Raw genomic sequence first — 21,932 nt, 5'->3', positions numbered from 1 at the left:
CATTTTTTAAGGGGACAATGACTTAAAAGGGTAACATATTATTGGTTTTGTACACATTTAGTCCCTGACTTTTTTTTGTCCACATTGTACCCTCGAACTTGTTGTTGTGTATAAATTAAGTCATTATTACCGGTTGCTTCCGGTTAAGCCGGTCATTTTTTGTTTTACTGGTTTACGTGGCAATTACGTGGCAGTTACCCTCTTCCACCCTCATTTATCAAGAAACCTCATTTACTAACGAAGATCAATTAGGGTTATATTGTCTTTATTCTCATAATTCGTTCTTGATCGGTTCCACATTACTCACACTTCTCTTCTCTCAAAACACCATTCTGATTCAATGGAGGAAAAACAAGCTTTTCCAAAAGTCGATGTACACTATAATGGTACTTTTGTGCCTAATCCGTTAGGGTATTTTGCTCCACAAGTACTACGTCTGAATGAAGATGCAAACGAGTTTGGTTTCTCCGATTTCATCAAATATGTTGAGAAGCTTATCGATTTTCAGTGCAAACATGTGTATTACTGTATACCTGAAGTGAGATTGAGTGAGGGGCTCCAAACACTACAAAATGAATGTGACTACTCTAAGTTTCTTGAGGTTGCAAATGATAAAAGACATGTGGATGTGTATATTGACCATGATAATGAACCTATATTTGAGTGGATTCAGAAAGAAGAACCAGACGATGAAGATCTTGTGTATTCAGAAGAAGATGTCGACTCTGTTTTGGCAGATGATGGGAACTGTGAACATGAAGAGGATGAATCAGTTACATCAAGCAAAAGAATCTTCAAAAGAACCTATAATGATAAGTTTTTGAACAAGTTATGTCCAGTAGTTGTTGAAGATGAAGATGAAAAAGGCAATGAACTTCCAGCTGTCTACTCTAGGCATGATGCTACTCAGGAATGGAGGAAGATGAAGCCTAAACTAGGTATGAGATTCTCATCTCCTTCTGAACTTCAGTCATCTCTTAGTAACTATGCAGTTGCAAATGGATATGACTTATATTATGAGAAGAATGACAAGGATAGGTTGCTTGTAAAGTGTTGTAAAGGAAAAAGACCACAATGCCCTTTTCGATTGTGGGCTTCCAGGATGAAAGATGATCAAACATTTCAAATAAAGTCCCTTACAGAAGACCATAGTTGTTCAAGGGCATTCAAACTTGGGTCAATTGTTACCTACAAGTGGATAGGGAAACAATTTGTTGCTGATATTTTGGAGTCCCCTAAAATGAGTCTGAGGAAGATGAAAGCTATGGTATCCAAGTTATTCAACATAAATGTTAGTGTTGGACAATGTAGGAATGCAAAAAGATTTGCATTGTGTGAAATTGAGGGTGATTTGAAGGATCATTATTCCAAGCTGTGGGATTATGGAGCTGAAATTAAAAGGGCCAACCCAGGATCTCATGTAGAAGTGTATGTGCAGCCCCAAAATAATTCTACTGTGGTGTTTGAAAGGTTTTATGTGAGTTTTAAAGGAGTGGTTGATGGCTGGTTAGATGGGTGTAGGAAGGTAATTGGGATAGATGGATGTTTTCTGAAGGGCATCTGTAAAGGGGAGCTCCTCTCAACAGTAGGCAGGGATGGAAACAATAACATATACCCAATAGCCTGGGCAGTAGTAAATGTTGAGAACAAGAATACTTGGAAGTGGTTCTTAGACAATCTAATGGAAGACATAGATGAAGGGGGAAATGGTAATGGAATCACATTGATGTCAGATGGACACAAGGTACATATATACACTACTTTTCTTTTACAAAAATTACTTTTTACATAAACTAACATTCCAAATCAATGCAGGGTATAATGGAGGCTGTGAAAGAAAGATGTCCAGAAGTTGAGCATAGGTTGTGTGTTAGGCACATCCTTGCTAACTTCCATAAAAAGTTGAAGGGTGAGTGCTACATTAAACCTTTTTGAAGGGCTGTAAAGGCAACTACAATTCCAAAATTTGAACTTGCAATGGAAGAAATTGTTGGATTAGGTGTCTAAGCCCATAACTATAATTGGTATGTACTTGAATTGATAGCAGCACAGTCCTTTTGGGTTGCCCTCAACCTAGCAACTGGACAAGGAAATTATGAAAGGAGAGATATTAATTTATAAGATTAATAAATTAATATATATATATATATATATATATATAAATGATTTATTAATATGTTAGTGGATTAATATATTAATTAGAAATCATTATGTTTAATTAATTGTTAGCCAGAAATTAATCAGAATTGATTTTGGGGTTAAAAGAATTAATTATAAGGTGCAGGGACTAGTTTGCAATTATCTAATAGTTGAGTGGAAGGCTCTAGAACCCCCTTGGAAGAGGGTGGACGAAATCTTTAGGGGAAACCCTAATAATTTCGTCCATAGGGGCTTGGATAAGGCCCTTGGGTTTGCTTAGGCCCTAAGCAAAGGATAACTAGGGTTTCCCTTAAACCCTAGATCCCTCAGCTATATAAGGAGCCTCCTGGTTCATGTTTTTGGTCACTCTTTCTTTTGAAGAAACCCTAAGGCCGAGATTTTGCATACTCCCTCTCCCCTCTCTCTTCTACTTCCCTTCTTGCTAGTTTGGGTGTGATTCCATTAGAGGCATTACACTTGTGGTGCTAAAGCTTCCAAGAAGATCAAGATCAAGATCAAGGGAATATCAATTGTTTGCTATATCAATTGAAAGGTATGTAAACCCTAAACCCTAGTTTGTTAATTTCGAAATTAGCCTCTCTCCTCTAGGGTTCTTGTTTTGCAATTCAAAGTTGTATGTTCAATAGTTAAAACATAGATCCAAAGTAGGTTGCATGTGAACTTAGGAATTGTTTTCTAGTTTATTTGTTGTACCTAAAATCCATCAGTGGTATCAGAGCCATTGTTGTTTTAAATTGAACTGCTACAATTGTTGAATTGCAAATTAGGGTTTATAGTTATTAAACCCTAAAGGCCAATTTTTCGATTTTTAGGGTTTTGGATCAAAGGGTTTTTTCGAAAACCCTAGCCTCCAAAGAACCCTAATCGAAATTAGGGTTAGGGTTTTGAAAACCCTAGCCTCCTCCCTTATGAATTTCGAAATATGCTAAGAGGATAACTAGGGTTTCTTGTTTTTGGATAATTGTTACTTAATTAGATTAATTGGATAATTATCCTTACCCTATTTTTCGAAATTAGAGGGATAAGGATTAGGATTAAATTAATTGATTAATTTAATTAGATAATCCTTACAAGATTTAATAATTTGATTAATAGTTAATTAATAGATAAATATTAAATCTAGTTAATTGGTTTATTTAAATTTGAATTTAACAGCTTAAATTTCGAAATTTATATAAACCCTTGAAGTTTTAAAAGGTTTTAAAACACACCTTATATATATTATAATTAAAGGTTTAATATTATATGTATAAGAATATGGTCAGTCAAATCGCTAGTATGCCTCATTCACGAAGCTAATCTATAAGGGGGGTATAAGGAAACTGCCTATAAAATGGTAGTTGAATGGGTGTCCACTCTCACCCACCGCTTCCTTGATTAGTGGAGGGTCGTTAGCAGAACGGATTTGATAGGACAACTACTTCTCATTAAAAGTATAATGATATTAAAGAAAGTACTAGAACATTATTTTCAAAATCCCAACTCTAGTTACTTTAGGAAAAATGTGAAAAGTATGCTAATCCATGAAATTGCACATTATGCTTTATTGGTCGTTAGTGGAGCGTGTGTGGTTAACCAGCACACTAAAAGGCACTAATAAAGAGTAGTAATGGGCATCTCATAATTGTCATTTTGATGGAGCGTGTGTGGTTTACCAGCACATCAATAGTTAATGATAAAGACAATGAGGTTACCAAGCACATTTGCATGGTTATTCACATCTTGTTTGTGATCCTCGGCATCCCAGTCACAAATAGAAGAGCATAATCTGAGAATAAAACATGCCATTGAATAGTTTCAATGTATCTCAAAAGAATTAGGAATTTCACTTCGTTTGTTTCGTCTAATGGTGGAATTGGTGAATCGTCATTCACCTACCTTTATGAAATTTGCACTTGGATCTCGGCATCCCATTTCTAAGTTGTGAATCTTCATAGTTGGATCCTAACCTTGATATTATATCTTTGGGTTATTCTATTAAGGTATCTTGAAATCTAACTAAAACTTTCTTTCTTTTCAGATGTCTACTCCTGGAAACACTTCTGCTTCGTCCTCCTCCAACCAAAACTTCTCTTTGCTCAATATATGCTCCAAAGTCGTTATGGATGGCTCAAACTATAACGATTGGATGCGCAACATCAAGATGGCTCTTCGTTTCGAGAACAAAGAATATGTTCTTGAAAAGGAGCTCAAAGAGCTTGATGAGAATGAAGCTACTCCTGAAGATCTTGCTGCCTACAAGAAACATTACGATGATGCTACCAAAGTGGCATGCATCATGGTGGCAACTATGTCCCCAGAACTGCAGAGGTACTATGAGGACTACTGGCCTTTCGAGATGAACAAGGACCTTATGGAAAAGTACCATAAGCGAGCTCGTCAAGAAAAGTTCGAAGTAGTCAAGTCACTCATGGCTTGCAAGATGAAAGATGGGGAGTCAGTTGTGTCACATGTGCAAAGAATGCAACGCTACATAGAGCGTTTGGTCAAGCTCAATATTCACTTTGATGAGGAATTGGCCATTGACATGGTTTTGAACTCACTTCCTGAATGTTATGGTCAGTTTATTCTAACTTACCATTTGAACAATACAGAGCAGACCTTGGCCCAATTGCACAACTTGTTGCAGACAGCTGAGGCAGGGATGAAGGGTAAAAGTATACCCTCCACACCTACGAGTGCCCCTGTTTTGGCTATTGGACAGGGAAAGGGGAAAAAGAGGAAAGGTCCTCCCAAACAAAACTGGAAGAGCAAGGCTCAAGCTGGGTCATCTAGTAATGGCCCAAAGGCTAAGCCCAATGGTTCCACTCCCCATGTTTCTGATCCAAAAGAGGCAGTTTGCTTTTACTGCAACCAAAAGGGGCATTGGAAGAGATCTTGCCCACAATATCTGCAAGATATCAAGGATGGCAAAGTGAAGCCATCTTCGGCAGGTATTTACACTATTTCTGCTAATAACTCATTATCTTCTCGTTCATGGGTCCTTGATACAGGATGTGGTTTTCATATCTGTTCTGATTTGCAGGGTCTAAAGGAAAGTGAGGAGATAGAGCGAGGAAGGATAAACCTGATCATGGGAAACAGAAAGTCTTCACCAGTAACCAAGATCGGAGTTTATCAGCTTCTGCTTAGTAATGATGTTAGATTAGATTTAATAAATTGTTGCTATTCGTCTGAGATGACGAGAAACATTATTTCATTTCATGCATTGTTCAGACAAGGTTTTACATATTCTTTTAATGATTTAAATGGTTCAATTTCTGTTTATAAGAATGGTGTTTTTATGTTTGAAGCTTTGCCTTGTAATGGTGTGTATGAAACAGTGACTTGTGTTGATAGCCTAGGAAATAGTGTACTTAATATTGACTTGTCTAATAGTGTAGACAAGGCATGCTTGTGGCATTGTCGTCTTGGACACATTAACAAGAAACGCATAGCCCAACTCCAAAAGGATGGAGTGTTGGAATCATTTGACCTAAAATCAAATGATATGTGTGAATCTTGTCTTTTGGGAAAGATGACAAAATCACCATTCACAGGGTCTTGTGAAAGAGGTGAAGGTCTGTTGGATCTCATACACACAGATGTGTGTGGGCCATTCAGATCAACTACAAGAGATGCTAATCGATTCTATGTGACTTTCACTGACGATTATAGCAGATATGGATATATCTACTTGATCAAGCATAAGTCAGAAACTTTTGAAAAGTTCAAAGAGTTTAAGCATGAAGTCGAAAATCAATTGGGCAGAAAGATAAAGATACTTAGATCCGATAGAGGCGGGGAGTATCTTAGTATCGAGTTTAACGACTATCTGAAAGAATGTGGGATAGTCTCACAATTGACTCCTCCTAGGACACCACAGTTAAATGGTGTAGCTGAGAGGCGTAATCGAACCTTATTAGACATGGTTCGTTCTATGATGAGTCGGGCTTCGCTTCCCATTCACTTCTGGGGGTATGCCTTAGAGACAGCCGCCCACATCCTCAATCTTGTCCCTACAAAGAAGGTTGCCAAAACACCTCACGAAATGTGGACAGGGAAAGTTCCCTCGTTAGCACATATTAAAGTCTGGGGTTGTGAAGCTTTCGTAAGACGAGAGACTCACGACAAGCTAGCAGCTAGAAGTGAGAAATGTGTTTTCATTGGTTACCCAAAGCAGTCTTTTGGATATTTGTTCTACAGGCCTAGTGAGAACGTGGTCTTTGTAGCACGAAGAGGAGTCTTTCTTGAAAGAGAGCTCATATTCAAAGAGGACAGTGGGAGCACTATTGACCTTGAAGAAATTCAAGAGTCAGCCAATGAAGGAACCTTAGATGACACTAGCACTCAACCAGAGGAAACAGTTCCTGTTGAACCAATCGATAACTCATTACCTCTTAGAAGATCCACTAGGGTGAGTGTGCCACCTGAGTTGTATGGTTTTCATATTACTTCAGATGGTGACACATTCATAAGTGACAGAACACTGGTAAACTTAGATGAACCAGTCACTTATAAGGAAGCAATGGCAGGCCCAGAGGCTTCCAAGTGGAAAGAGGCAATGGACAGCGAGATTAAGTCCATGTATGACAACCAAGTTTGGAATTTGGTTGATAGTGCACCAGGTCGTAAGACAGTTGGGTGCAAATGGATCTTCAAGAAGAAGACAGACATGGATGGAAATGTGCACACATTCAAGGCTCGACTGGTTGCAAAAGGTTTCACTCAAACCCCAGGGGTTGACTATGATGAGACCTTCTCACCAGTAGCTAAGATTAAATCTATTAGGATATTGCTCGCCATAGCTGCCTTTCATGATTATGAAATCTGGCAGATGGATGTCAAAACTGCTTTCCTTAATGGGAAGTTGGCTGAAGATGTTTACATGAGTCAGCGAGAGGGTTTTGTTGATGCAAAGTTCCCCAATAGAGTGTGCAAGCTTGAGAAATCCATTTATGGATTGAAACAAGCATCTCGCAGTTGGAATCTTTGCTTCCATGAGAAAGTCAAAGAGTTTGGTTTCTCTAGAAGTGAAGATGAGTTCTGTGTGTATATCAAGGCTAGTGGGAGTATAGTAACTTTTCTGGTGTTGTATGTCGATGACATATTACTCATTGGTAACGACGTTCCAACCTTGAAAGAAGTTAAGTCTTGGCTTGGAAAGTGTTTTGCCATGAAAGACCTTGGAGAAGCTGCCTATATTCTTGGGATTAGAATATTGAGAGATAGAAAGAAGAGACTAATTGGACTTAGTCAGAGCACATACTTGGATAAGGTACTAAAGAGGTTTAGTATGGAAAATTCCAAGAAGGGAGAGCTACCTATCCAGAGCAATACCAAATTGAGTAAGACTCAATGCCCGAGTACAGATGTTGAAATAGATGACATGAGTCATGTACCTTATGCTTCCGCTGTCGGATCGATCATGTACGTTATGACATGTACTCGCCCTGATGTGGCATTTGCTTTGAGCATGGTCAGTCGCTATCAGGGAAACCCAGGTAGAGCTCATTGGATAGCAGTTAAGAATATACTCAAGTATTTGCGAAGGACAAAGGACTGGGTTCTTGTGCTTGGTGGCAGTGATACTTTGAGAGTAGATGGTTACAGTGATGCCAGCTTTCAGACGGATAGAGATAACTTCCGTTCTCAGTCAGGCTGGGTGTTTTTACTGAATGGAGGAGCAGTTACTTGGAAGAGTTCCAAGCAAAATACGGTGGCTGATTCTACTTGTGAATCAGAGTACATAGCAGCAAGTGAAGCGTCGAAAGAAGCAGCTTGGTTGAGGAACTTCATCGGGGATCTCGGAGTTGTTCCAACCATCCAGGAGCCTATGGAACTGTTCTGCGATAATGAAGGAGCGGTTGCCTTGACAAAGGAACCAAGAGATCATGGTAAGACCAGACATATCGACAGAAAGTACCATTTCATCAGACATAGAGTAGAAGAAGGCCATCTTATAGTAAAGAGGGTGTCATCTGAAGATAACCCAGCAGATCCTCTCACAAAGGGTCTGAGTATGGCTAAGCATATTCAGCATGCTCGGAGCATAGGACTGAAAGATGATATTAGTTTTAGTAGTTAGATTAGTTTTTGAAACTTGTAACAAAGTAAATGTAATTGACTTTTGGTGATTAAATAATAAAGTATTATTTATAAGTTTGGCTACTACCTTTTGTCAATTGTTTATTATTGTGTTTCATATTTTGCATGTTTTACTTCCTGAATAATGAGATTATTCAAACTCCACAGTCGCTCGTACTCTTGGAAGTAAGTAGTGAATTAAGACTGTCATGAATTAGATTGCAGATTGTCTAAGGATAGACATGGCAATAGAATTGCTGCAACGTTCATGAGTACTCAGAAATTGAGATTTGAGTATTGGATAAACCCTCGCTCAAAGTATTACTTCATGGAATTCATCACGAGTAATACTGAGACGATAATATCTTATAATCTTGAAACGAAGATATATGAGTTGTAATTTACAAGTCGGTTGTGCATTGGTGATACGAAAACGCATCAGTAACTTGGTGTTATAAAACGTATTGTCATGCATAATTTGATGAGTAAAAGATACAAGCATATGAGTCAACGTTTATTCGTTCCTTTTGCCCTAACAGGAAAAGCGATATCTGTGGGCCCCTCGATGATTTGGTGTTGACTTATGTGCTGGGCCCAGCCAAATTGATATGTTCGATTAGAAGTCCTACATCATCACAAATCAGGAATCGGGAAACATAGATTCTGGACAAACAGATTGATTACATTCCATGTCTTTTGTCTGGGGATATCAAGCAGAACGAAGGGTTATATGATCACTTATCTTAGGACACGTAACTGACTGGGTCAGAGTTCGGCAGCAGCTTTTTGGAAGCTACAATTTGCTGGTCAAATTTAGAAGGCATACTAGCAATTATAGTTACAGACTTATCCAAGTGGGAGACTGTTGGATTAGGTGTCTAAGCCCATAACTATAATTGGTATGTACTTGAATTGATAGCAGCACAGTCCTTTTGGGTTGCCCTCAACCTAGTAACTGGACAAGGAAATTATGAAAGGAGAGATATTAATTTATAAGATTAATAAATTAATATATATATATATAAATGATTTATTAATATGTTAGTGGATTAATATATTAATTAGAAATCATTATGTTTAATTAATTGTTAGCCAGAAATTAATCAGAATTGATTTTGGGGTTAAAAGAATTAATTATAAGGTGCAGGGACTAGTTTGCAATTATCTAATAGTTGAGTGGAAGGCTCTAGAACCCCCTTGGAAGAGGGTGGACGAAATCTTTAGGGGAAACCCTAATAATTTCGTCCATAGGGGCTTGGATAAGGCCCTTGGGTTTGCTTAGGCCCTAAGCAAAGGATAACTAGGGTTTCCCTTAAACCCTAGATCCCTCAGCTATATAAGGAGCCTCCTGGTTCATGTTTTTGGTCACTCTTTCTTTTGAAGAAACCCTAAGGCCGAGATTTTGCATACTCCCTCTCCCCTCTCTCTTCTACTTCCCTTCTTGCTAGTTTGGGTGTGATTCCATTAGAGGCATTACACTTGTGGTGCTAAAGCTTCCAAGAAGATCAAGATCAAGATCAAGGGAATATCAATTGTTTGCTATATCAATTGAAAGGTATGTAAACCCTAAACCCTAGTTTGTTAATTTCGAAATTAGCCTCTCTCCTCTAGGGTTCTTGTTTTGCAATTCAAAGTTGTATGTTCAATAGTTAAAACATAGATCCAAAGTAGGTTGCATGTGAACTTAGGAATTGTTTTCTAGTTTATTTGTTGTACCTAAAATCCATCAGAAATCAAGAGCTTTGATGTAGGGGCATATGATTATCTCATTAAAAGGGACCCCAACTGTTGGTCAAGGGCTTTTTTTAAGGTTGGCATGGGATGTGATGCAATGGAAAATGGTGTGTCTGAGAGCTTCAATGCTGCTATTGAAGAAGCTAGAAAGAAGCCATTGATCACTATGTTGGAGGACATAAGGGTATTTGTGATGGAGAGATTGTACATGCAGAAAGGGAAAGGATTGTGCTGGTATTTGGCAATTTGTCCAGCTATCAGAAGGAAACTTGGTGAACTAAAGAAGTTGAGAAGGTTAGTTGTTACAAACACTTTTACTTACTTTTTGTACATGCTAGTGCTAACTAACTTTTTGAATTGACAGATTCTGGGCATCATATGTTAGTGGATACAAGCAGTTTGAAGTTGTGCAATGTAATGAAAGGTATGGTGTTGACTTGGAGAAGAGAGAATGTGGATGCAGAGGTTGGCAATTGACAGGAATTCCTTGTGTACATGCCATATGTGCCATATCTTCCTTGAATCTTGATCCAGAGGAATTTGTTGCAGAGTGGTTTACTAAATCTGCATTTCATAGGGCCTATGAGTACACCATACATCCCCTGAATGATAGTACCTTGTGGCTCCATATGCCTGATTTTCACCAGATATTACCTCCTATTAGGAGGAGGTTACCTGGTAGGCCATGTGTGAAAAGAAAAAGAGACCAAGCAGAAAATGAACTCAGTGGGAACATGTAACATCCAAAAATTTCAAGCAAATTTAAACTTTTAAAAACACCTCAAGTTCGTCAAACATTACAACTTTGTTTTCAATATATTATTTATCAGAGTATATCTCAGAAACAAAACATAAAGTGAGGAGCTGTACGATCATGCCTTCGCCTTGCCGCGATCCCCTGATGTACCTGAAACAATAAACTGAAACTGTAAGCCCGAGAGCTTAGTGAGTTCCCCCAAAATACTGATACACATACAGTCCACATAACCATGTCAGCATTATCATATCATAACCACTAAACAGAACAGCATATAACGGGTCCACAGCCCTACAGACTGTAATACCCACGAGCCCACAGTACGAGTCTCCCTTAGCCCGTAACTGGAATGCTCCCGAGCCCACAGTACGAATCTCCCTTAGCCCGTAACTGGAATGCTAGCCCGTAACTGGAATGCTCCTAGGGTTTGTTGGCTACCGCACGAAGCAGTACAACCTCAACCCATCCCATATAACAAACACATAACATAACCACTGAGCATGTAATAATCACATAACATCACAGGTAGTCCTACAGATCTACCTAACTTGGCATAACCACTAGCATGCAACACTAACTCGTACTCAACCTCTAACACTGCTAGGATAATATATCCAATGGGCCGGCCTTGGTGCCTTAGACCCCTTAGTATAGTGAGGATAACTCACCTTGCAACTGTCGTCTGAAACTAGAAAGCTCAACTCACGGATCACCAACACGAACTCCACCACCTATAGTTACCATAAAACCCTTTTTCATAAATCTCTAAATTACCAGAATACCTTCAGAAGTCAACTGGTCAACCCTTGGTCCAAGTCAAAGTCCACAGTCAAAGTCAACAGTCCATGTTGACTCGACTCGTCGAGTGCAGTTCACCGACTCATCGAGTCCTTCCTGAACTCGAGAAGTCGTGAAATCCTTGATTGACTCGTCGAGTTCCCTTTTAACTCGCCGAGTTCATACGTGTCCAAGAATTGGGAGAACCCTAGCCGACTCGCCGAGTCTTCGAACGACTCGCCGAGTTCAAGGCAATCTTCAACGGACTCGCCGAGTTGTTCATCCAACTCGCCGAGTCCTTGCACACCTTTATCCATACAGACGCTTTTTAAGCCACGACAAGGTTCCAGATTACAGATCCAAGCTTCTAGGGCATGTTAATCACGTAAAGTCGCAAACTTTACGTGCATGCAAAGCTTTAAGACTCTTAAATGGCAAAACTAAGCTTGCAATGAAGTCTCACACTTGAGGGAAGGCTCCTACTAGGCAAGGCTGATGACTTTATGGATCTAGAGGTCAAAGGGAGTCCAGATCTGAAGTTACAACTTCAGATCTTAGCTTAAACATGGGGAACCTTTCATAAAACCCATCCAAAAGAGGTTAAAATAGAGATGAGCTAAAGGAACAGCTTAATACCTTCCAGAGAGTGACAACTGATGAATCTCTTAGCTCCCCACGAGTTCCTAGCCTTGATTTCCTTGCTTCCCCAAGTGTTTCCTTCTCCAAAGTTCCTCCTCCAAGCTTGAACACACACACACACACACGATTTAGGGTTTGAGAGGGACAAGAAGCAGTAAAGGGGAGGCTGGGGGAGGCCAATGATCCTTTAAATAGGGTGCAAAACCCCGAGATTTAGGGTTTCATCTGCCAGCTCCTACTCGTCGAGCCCCTTCTTGGACTCGGCGAGTAGGTCATTAAAATACGTGGACCAACCCGCTGCTACTCAACGAGTAGGGCAATCAACTCGTCGAGTAGCCCTTGAAATCAAGAATTCACACATTAAATCAATACCTGAGAATCGGGGCGTTACAATTCTCCCCCACTTGAACAAGACTTCGTCCTCGAAGTCTGCTGCAACGAATAACTCCGGGTAATGCTCCCACATTTCAGCCTCCGTCTCCCACGTCCACTCGGACCCCCTCCGATGCTCCCATTGTACCTTCACCAAAGGTATCTCCTTATTCCTCAGAATCTTCATCTTTCTCTCCAGTATGGCCACAGGCCTCTCTACGTAATTCAGGCGTTCATCAACCTGAATATCATCCAGCGGCACCACCTCCTCTTGATCCATAATTCACTTTTGCAGCTGCGAAACGTGGAAAGTGTTGTGTATCCGACTAAGCTCCTCCGGCAGCTCTAGCATGTAAGCTACCTTGCCAACCCTGGCAATGATTCTGAACGACCCAATATATTGGGGACCCAATTTTCCCCTCTTCCTGAAGCGGATCACGCCCTTCCAGGGTGAGACCTTCAGGAGTACCATGTCACCGACCTGAAACTCTAACTCGGAGCGGCGCCGGTCGGCGTAACTCTTCTGCCGACTCTAAGCGGTCTGCAGCCGCTGCCTAATCTGCTGAATCTTCTCGGTAGTCTGCAAGACCACCTCCGTCCTACCCATCACCCTGTGGCCAACCTCCCCCCAACAAACCGGGGTGCGACATCTCTGCCCGTACAACAGCTCGAATGACGGGGCGCCAAGGCTATAATGATAGCTGTTGTTGTAGGCGAACTCCGCAAGCGGTAGGTGAGAATCCCAACTCCCACCGAAATCGATGACACACGCCCTCAACATGTCCTCGAGGGTCTGAATAGTCCGCTCGCTCTAGCCATCTGTCTGCGAGTGGAATGATGTGCTGAAGTGCAACCGCGTGCCCAGCTCCTCGTGAAACTTTTGCCATAAGCGGGAGGTAAACCTGACATCCCGATCAGAGACAATGGAAACGAGAACGCCATGGCGAGACACGGTCTCGCGAACGTACACTTCGGCCAATTTCTCGGCCGATGAGCTCTCCCGTATAGCCAAGAAATGGGCACTCTTGGTCAATCGATCCACGATGACCCATATAGCATCAAACCCCTTCGCCGTCCTCGACAACTTGGTAATAAAATCCATCGTGATCTGTTCCCATTTCCACATGGGGATCTCGATAGGCTGCAGCTTTCCATGCGGCCTCTGATGCTCGGCCTTGACCATCCTACAGGTCAAGCACCTCTCGACGTACCAAGCGATCTCTCGCTTCATGCACGACCACCAATAGCTCAAACTCAAATCCCGGTACATCTTGGTGGCCCCCGGGTGAATAGAGAAATGAGACTTATGAGCCTCCTCCATAACCGTCTGCCTAACCCCACCAGACATCGGAACCCAAACCCGACCGCATCGGGTCAATAGTCCCCGACTATCCTGCACGAACCGGGTATTCTCACCCTTGATCCTCTCCAACTTCCAATTCTCCGGTCTCATGCCCTCTACCTGGGCACCCCTGATCAAACTCACAAGCGGAGAATCCACCGATATCCTCATACATACAGCGGGGGTGGAAGACCCAGCTGACTTGCGGCTCAAAGCATCCGCAACCACATTCGCTTTACCAGGGTGGTAAAGGATCTCGCAATCGTAGTCCTTGACTACATCCAGCCACCTGCGCTGCCTCATGTTCAGGTTCGGCTGATCCATGATATGTCTCAAGCTCTTGTGATCCGTGTAAATGGTACAACGGACCCCATGGAGGTAATGTCTCCATATCTTGAGGGCGAACACCACCGCCCCCAGCTCCAAGTCATACATAGGGTATCTCGTCTCATGCGGCTTCAGCTGCCGCGATGCGTAGGCTATCACTCGTCCTCTCTGCATGAGGACCGCCCCTAAACCTATGATGGATGCATCACAGAACACCACAAAATCCTCAACTCCCTCTGGGAGTGTCAAGACTGGTGCCTCACACAAACGCTGACGGAGGGTCTCAAACGCCCTCTGCTGCTCGGGGCCCCACCGGAAATCCACCCCCTTCCTCGTCAGACTAGTGAGGGGTACTGCAATCTTGGAGAAATCCCGTATGAACCTCCAGAAAACTCCTAATATCTTAGGGAGATTTCGGAATCTCCCACTGCATAACCGCCTCGATTTTGGCCGGATCGACCAAAATCCCCTCCTGGTTAACGAGATGTCCGAGGAACTGGACCTCTCGTAACCAAAACTCACACTTCGAGAACTTGGCGTACAACCGTTCTCGTCTCATAACTCCCAACAGCTCTCGCAGATGCTCCTCATGCTGCTCTCGGAACTTGGAATACACCAAGATGTCATTTATAAACACTATGACCGAGCGATCAAGCATCGGCCTGCAGACCCGATTCATCAGGTCCATGAACACTGCTGGCGCATTGGTGAGACCAAACGGCATCACCACGAACTCGTAATGTCCATAACGAGTTCGGAACGCGGTCTTCTCCACGTCCTCCTCTCTGACCCTGACCTGATGATACCCAGACCTCAAGTCTATCTTGGAAAACCAAGATACGCCCTGCAACTGATCGAAGAGATTGTCTATCCTCGGGAGTGGGTAACGGTTCTTCACCGTTAACTTATTCAACTCCCGGTAATCAATACACATCCGGTGCGAACCGTCCTTCTTCCGGAAAAAAAGAATCGGTGCTCCCCATGGAGAACTACTAGGTCGAATGAATTGCTTGGCCAACAGTTCCTGTAGCTGCGACGACAGCTCCTGCATCTCTGGTGGTGCCAATCGATACGACGCCTTAGCGATAGGGGCCGCACCTGGCACCAGGTCGATCCTGAACTCGACCTGCCTCTCCGGAGGTATCCCTGGCAACTCCTCCGGAAACACATCTGCAAACTCCCTGACCATCGATACATCGGAAACCGAAATTTGATCCCTGACTCGCGTATCTACCACATACGCTAGATAACCCGCACACCTGTGCTGAATGTACTACCGAGCCCTGGCAGCTGAACAAAACCCTGATCCCACTCTGGTGCCCTCGCCATATACAGTCAGTTCTCCCCCACTTGGGGTTCGAACTACCACTCGCTGGCCCTCGCAATCAATCATAACACCGAACCGACTGAGCCAATCCATGCCCACAATCACGCACACTTCCCCAATGGGGATCGGAATCAAATCTATCGGAAAGGACACCCCGAAAATCTCCAAGTCACACCCTCGATAAACTGAAGAAGTAGAAACCCCGTGTTCGTTGGCGATAGACACTCACAACGGACACTCTAACTCGCCCACTGGCGCACTAAACTCCCTACTAAATGATTGAGATATGAAGGACCGACTCGCCCCCAAGTCAAATAAGACCAAAGCAGGCAAAGAGTTCACTAAAAACGTACCTAATCACAGGTACAACAGATAAGCATACAACAGATATAGAAAACGAGATAAAGGATAGAAACATACCAGCAACCACATCTGGTGCTGCTCTGGCCTGCTCCGCTGTAAGCTGGAAAGCACGACCCTGAGCCTTCGGAGGCTCTGCCCTGACTGGTCTCCCATCCGTGATCCTCAAAGTAGCCGGCGCTGGAGCCTGCGCCGGTTTGGCGGCGAGTAACGGGCAGTTGGCCTTCAAATGGCCAACCTGATCACAATGGTAACATAACTTCATACTCGGTATCGGAGCGGCCTGGCGACAATCCTTCTCATAATGCCCCTCCTTGCCACACCTATGGCACCCACTACTGGCTCGACAAATCCCAGAATGAACCCTGCCGCACTTCCCACAAGAGCGGCTCTGCTGACTCCCAGACCTCAAATCAGCGGTCTTAGACCGCTTCGGCACCGGCTGCGATTGTGTCGGGGCCGGCCGCTGCTCCCTCAGCTGCAACTCAATATCTAACTCCCGGCGCCTGGCGGCCTCCTGTAACTCTAGAAGAGTATCACATCGTTGGGTAGATACAAACTGTCGGATATCAGTCTTAAGCATACTCAGATAACGGGTCATCTGAGACTGCTCGGAAGCAAACTCTGGGCAGAACATCGCCCGCTCAGTGAACATACGGGTGATGTGACATCCCCATTTTTACGGCCAGAAAAGACCGATTTTGTTTATGCTTTATAAAAATCAGAGTACCTCTTTTAATAAAAATGTTGTGGAATTTGTTCCCAGAAAAACATGAGAAATACGTTATCAAATCATTTCCGAAGAAATGTATTTCATTCATTTTCAAAACATTGGGATGTCATCGTCAATACAGAAACATAAGCATAAACAAAACTTACATTCATTTACACTAGTGATCTACATCTCTTTTAAATCTCTCAGTTTAAAGTAGCTTCATATCGACACCTGTGATACAAATAAGCTTGAGTGGGTCAGGTTGGGAAACCTGGTGAGTACATAGGGTTTTCAACCCACAATAATATAATTATTATGTTTAAACAATCAAACAATCAACCCAATTACCCATCCCCGTTATCTTCTTTAATATTCCTTAAAGAATTATCTTAAGGGTCATCTCCTATATCATTTTTACCTCTCATCTTTTTACCTCACATTTCCTTATATGCTCGTTCCTAAGGCATGAATACGTAGTTACAACGTCGCCTGAACTCGTAATTCATAGTAAGGGTTAGAGTATCATCACATGAATAGGCAGTCACAACATCGCTTGAACTCGTAATTCATCACCTACAAGTTATAAGTCTGCTGGTGTTTCCACGGGGTTGTCTAGAATATTCCGTGGTCGCCATCTATACTCTAGTAGATGACTACATCTCCAAATTGTCGGACAAGGTTATAGTATCTTTCATCCTACATCACCGATTCATCATCACCTATCCATCACCTAATTATCATCACCTTCCTATCATCACCTATCTCTCATCATTTTATTTCATCACACACCAACTATTTCATCTACCCATGTTTTATCCCAACGTATTTGTAGATATAAAATAAATATATATTTAAATCATTTAAAACATGTATAAAATCATTCATCCATCATAGACAGCAAGTATTCAGATAATATGCACACATAGCACGTAATTTATATAAAATACTGCATATCTATGTGTAAGATGAAAGGGACCATGCACTCACTTGAAAAGGCGGTGAATCCGAACTCAGACAGCGCTTCGCTTCTTAAAAATAATTTCCTTCGACGAAACTTAGTATTATTACCACTAGAGTTTAGTATATTATTCGCCGAGACTAATTAATAGTCTAGCTATTATTACTATTATATAAGCGTTAAACAATACTTATATAACCCATAATAATATCCCAAGTACTTATTATAAGTTCCTAATAACGCTACTATAATTAAATAAACGATATATATTAAAAATAGCGTAGGCGTAGCTCACTTACAGCGGGTTTTATAGAAAACCGGGATTTGCTTGGAGCAGCGTTCCCGAGCCGAAAAGCTCTTCTTCTCGGAGCCGTCGAGCACTCCGGGGCTTCCGCCTCGTGCTGGGGAGGTTCCCTAGGCTTTTCGGGGGGTTTGGGGGGTTAGAGAGAGAAACTAGTGAGAGAAATAAGGAATGGGAAATGTGTGAAGAAAATGAGGGTGGGAGAGGTTCTATTTATAGGGTGAAAAATGGCTGAACTTGGTGTCACATGTCACCATCTAGTGGCAAGACTTGGGGAGAAAGCAATGACCAAGATTGTGCCACATCACCCATTTCCGCACAGCACACTTCCGACTTCTAAAATCCGTAACTTTCACATACGACCTCCGTTTTTGACGTTCTTTATATCCACGCGTAGGTAAAAATAAGATCTACAACTTTCATTTTGACTCCGTCGGCTAATTCTTGACCGATCTTAAATTTAACAGTACGAGGAGATTATACTGTTAAATGTCCGCGTAAAATTCATAACTTCTACATACGGACTCTGTTTTCGTCTGTCTTTTTACCGTTGAGTTCCTATTAATGAGATCTTCAATTCTCATTTAAGTCGCGTAGGCCAAAAACCGCTCAATCTAAAATTCGAGTTTCGGGTCGTGCACTGCTATGCCAAATCTTAGAAAATTCGTAACTTCCTCATACGAAGTCAGATTTGGGCGTTCTTTTTTTGTATGTTCTCAGTTTAACGTAAACTACAAATTTTGTTTAGATTTCTAAGGCTAAAAAGTCATTTATCAAAAATTCACTATTTACGTCTCCCGGTGCCGTGCCGGTTTTGCCGTAAAACTTCGACGGGCCATAACTTCTTCGTTATAACTCGGATTTCGGCGTTCTTCATATGTACGGAACCCTTGAGACATATTCTACAACTTGGTTAAGATTATTTATTCTAAATAATCTTTTGTCGAAAAGTCATTTTCGACCCCTATTATCTTTAAATTGACTAGCCCGGATCTGCGGACGTTACAGGTGATCTCCGTCACCGATTCCCCATCCTGTCTCAAACTCAGAAACTCCTGTGCCAACCGATCCCGCTCAACCCGCAGAATGTAACGGGCGCGGAACATGTCCCTGAACTGCTCCCAAGTAACAGCAGCTCTCTGATCATCAGTATACGACCTAGTCGCAAGTCTCCACCAGTCCTTGGCCCCAGACCTAAGCAGGTTCAGAGCACACCTGACCTTTTGGTCAGCAGGACACGAGCAGGTGAAGAAACACCCCTCCACATCTGAAATCCATCTTATAGCCTTGATGGGATCCTGTGTCCCATCAAAAGTAGGGGGCTTCGTGTTATCGAAGTCCCTATACTGAAAACCTCTACCAACTCCTCCCCCTGCCGCTGATACAGCTGATGCAGCTGCTGCGGCGGTTGTCTCTGCAAGGGCTGCGTAGTGCTCGTCAAAATACTCCACCATGGCGGTCTTAATCGACCCGAACATCTCCGGTAACTGAGCACGGAATGCAGCAGCAACCTCGTCATGCAGGATCTCTCGAGTCCTGGCATCCAACTCCTCTGTACCCATCTGCACCACCGGCTCAGGTGCTGTCGGCCCCTCCTGGCCTCTGTCCCTTGATCCTGATCCCGAACCGGATCCATCCACAAAGCGCCTCGTCATCACCATTCTGAAACATACCACAAGTTATCAGATAATCCATATAAATAACTGGGAGCCAACTCCCTACTAACCCTAGGGATTGTGACTTACTTGACACGCGTATGGGTCCTGTGCTTTCAGTAGTACAGGCCCATACTACCTTCCACACCTACCCATATTTGTCTCAAGCATCATCACAATGCCCTAACTGAATACACAACATGGCGAGCGCTCAACCCTCACCCTATAGGAATGATAAACATCTCATAACTGGCCTCCCGGCCTCACTCAACCCACCTACCCATGAAACTTCCACCAACCCTGTAACACTAGTGTATGCTAGCCATAAATAACGCTGGACCCTATAGACTTTCGAATATCTAATCCTACCCTAAGCTCTCAATCAAACAAGAACAGAACATAAGGCCAAATCAAACATTCTCAGGCTATAAGATCTTAATTATGTATAACGGTGATGCATACACTAAGCAACTACAGTAATGATGTCAATTTCATATAAAGGAAACCCTAGGCTAGCAGGCATCATGAAATCAGACAATTCTATCATGCAATTTCTGAAGATCCCTAGCCTAGTACTAACATGTTGTTCTAACATATCACATAATCAAATAACTTGTATGGTATTTTGGGGTCTACTTACTGGCTCCGGCTGATCGTACACCCTGCATCCTCCTTTATTTATTTTGAAAACCATTTTAGAAATTATTTTCAAAACCTTTCCTTGATTTGAGACTGGATTCACACGAATGTTCCTCCAATTCACTCAAACCAAGACTCTGATACCAACTTGTAACATCCAAAAATTTCAAGCAAATTTAAACTTTTAAAAACACCTCAAGTTCGTCAAACATTACAACTTTGTTTTCAATATATTATTTATCAGAGTATATCCCAGAAACAAAACATAAAGTGAGGAGCTGTACGATCATGCCTTCGCCTTGCCGCGATCCCCTGATGTACCTGAAACAATAAACTGAAACTGTAAGCCCGAGAGCTTAGTGAGTTCCCCCAAAATACTGATACACATACAGTCCACATAACCATGTCAGCATTATCATATCATAACCACTAAACAGAACAGCATATAACGGGTCCACAGCCCTACATACTGTAATACCCACGAGCCCATAGTACGAGTCTCCCTTAGCCCGTAACTGGAATGCTCCCGAGCCCACAATACGAGTCTCCCTTAGCCCGTAACTGGAATGCTCCTAGGGTTTGTTGGCTACCGCACGAAGCAGTACAACCTCAACCCATCCCATATAACAAACACATAACATAACCACTGAGCATGCAATAATCACATAACATCACAGGTAGTCCTACAGATCTACCTAACTTGTCATAACACTAGCATGCAACACTAACTCGTACTCAACCTCTAACACTTCTAGGATAATGTATCCAATGGCCGGCCTTGGTGCATTAGACCCCTTAGTATAGTGAGGATAACTCACCTTGCAACTGTCGTCTGAAACTAGAAAGCTCAACTCACGGATCACCAACACGAACTCCACCACCTATAGTTACCATAAAACCCTTTTCATAAATCTCTAAATTACCAGAATACCCTCAGAAGTCAACTGGTCAACCCTTGGTCCAAGTCAAAGTCCACAGTCAAAGTCAACAGTCCATGTTGACTCGACTCGTTGAGTGCAGTTCACCGACTCGTCGAGTCCTTCCTGAACTCGAGAAGTCGTGAAATCCTTGATTGGCTCGTCGAGTTCCCTTTTAACTCGCCGAGTTCATACGTGTCCAAGAATTGGGAGAACCCTAGCCGACTCGCCGAGTCTTCGAACGACTCGCCGAGTTCAAGGCAATCTTCAACGGACTCGCCGAGTTGTTCATCAACTCGTCGAGTTCATGGCCATCTTCAACGGGCTCGCTGAGTTGTTCATCCAACTCGCCGAGTCCTTGCAGACCTTTATCCATGCAGACGCTTTTTAAGCCATGACAAGGTTCCAGATTACAGATCCAAGCTTCTAGGGCATGTTAATCACGTAAAGTCGCAAACTTTACGTGCATGCAAAGCTTTAAGACTCTTAAATGGCCAAACTAAGCTTGCAATGAAGTCTCACACTTGAGGGAAGGCTCCTACTAGGCAAGGCCGATGACTTTATGGATCTAGAGGTCAAAGGGAGTCCAGATCTGAAGTTACAACTTCAGATCTTAGCTTAAACATGGGGAGCCTTTCATAAAACCCATCCAAAAGAGGTTAAAAGCGAGATGAGCTAAAGGAACAGCTTAATACCTTCCAGAGAGTGACAACTGATGAATCTCTTAGCTCCCCACGAGTTCCTAGCCTTGATTTCCTTGCTTCCCCAAGTGTTTCCTTCTCCAAAGTTCCTCCTCCAAGCTTGAACACACACACACACACACGATTTAGGGTTTGAGAGGGACAAGAAGCAGTAAAGGGGAGGCTGGGGGGGGGGGGCAATGATC

General features: G+C 42.6%; 1 protein-coding gene across 1 annotated transcript; it reads left to right on the top strand.

Moving 5' to 3' along the window:
• The first annotated feature begins 340 nt into the window (after nucleotides 1-340).
• LOC145121373 (uncharacterized) lies at nucleotides 341-10,700 on the top strand. The gene is made up of 4 exons (XM_079057128.1): nucleotides 341-1,744; nucleotides 1,816-1,909; nucleotides 9,957-10,254; nucleotides 10,325-10,700. The coding sequence occupies exons 1-4, from the start codon at nucleotides 341-343 to the stop codon at nucleotides 10,698-10,700; spliced, it is 2,172 nt and encodes a 723-aa protein (XP_078913254.1).
• The last annotated feature ends 11,232 nt before the right edge of the window (nucleotides 10,701-21,932 follow it).

The sequence above is a fragment of the Lactuca virosa genome, chromosome 6 (genome assembly GCF_052849685.1).
Source record: "Lactuca virosa cultivar CGN04683 chromosome 6, Lactuca_virosa_CGN04683_v6, whole genome shotgun sequence".
NCBI classification, from domain to species: Eukaryota; Viridiplantae; Streptophyta; class Magnoliopsida; order Asterales; family Asteraceae; genus Lactuca; species Lactuca virosa.
Note: the sequence above shows the minus strand (reverse complement) of the source record. Positions and strands in the feature narration are given on the sequence as shown.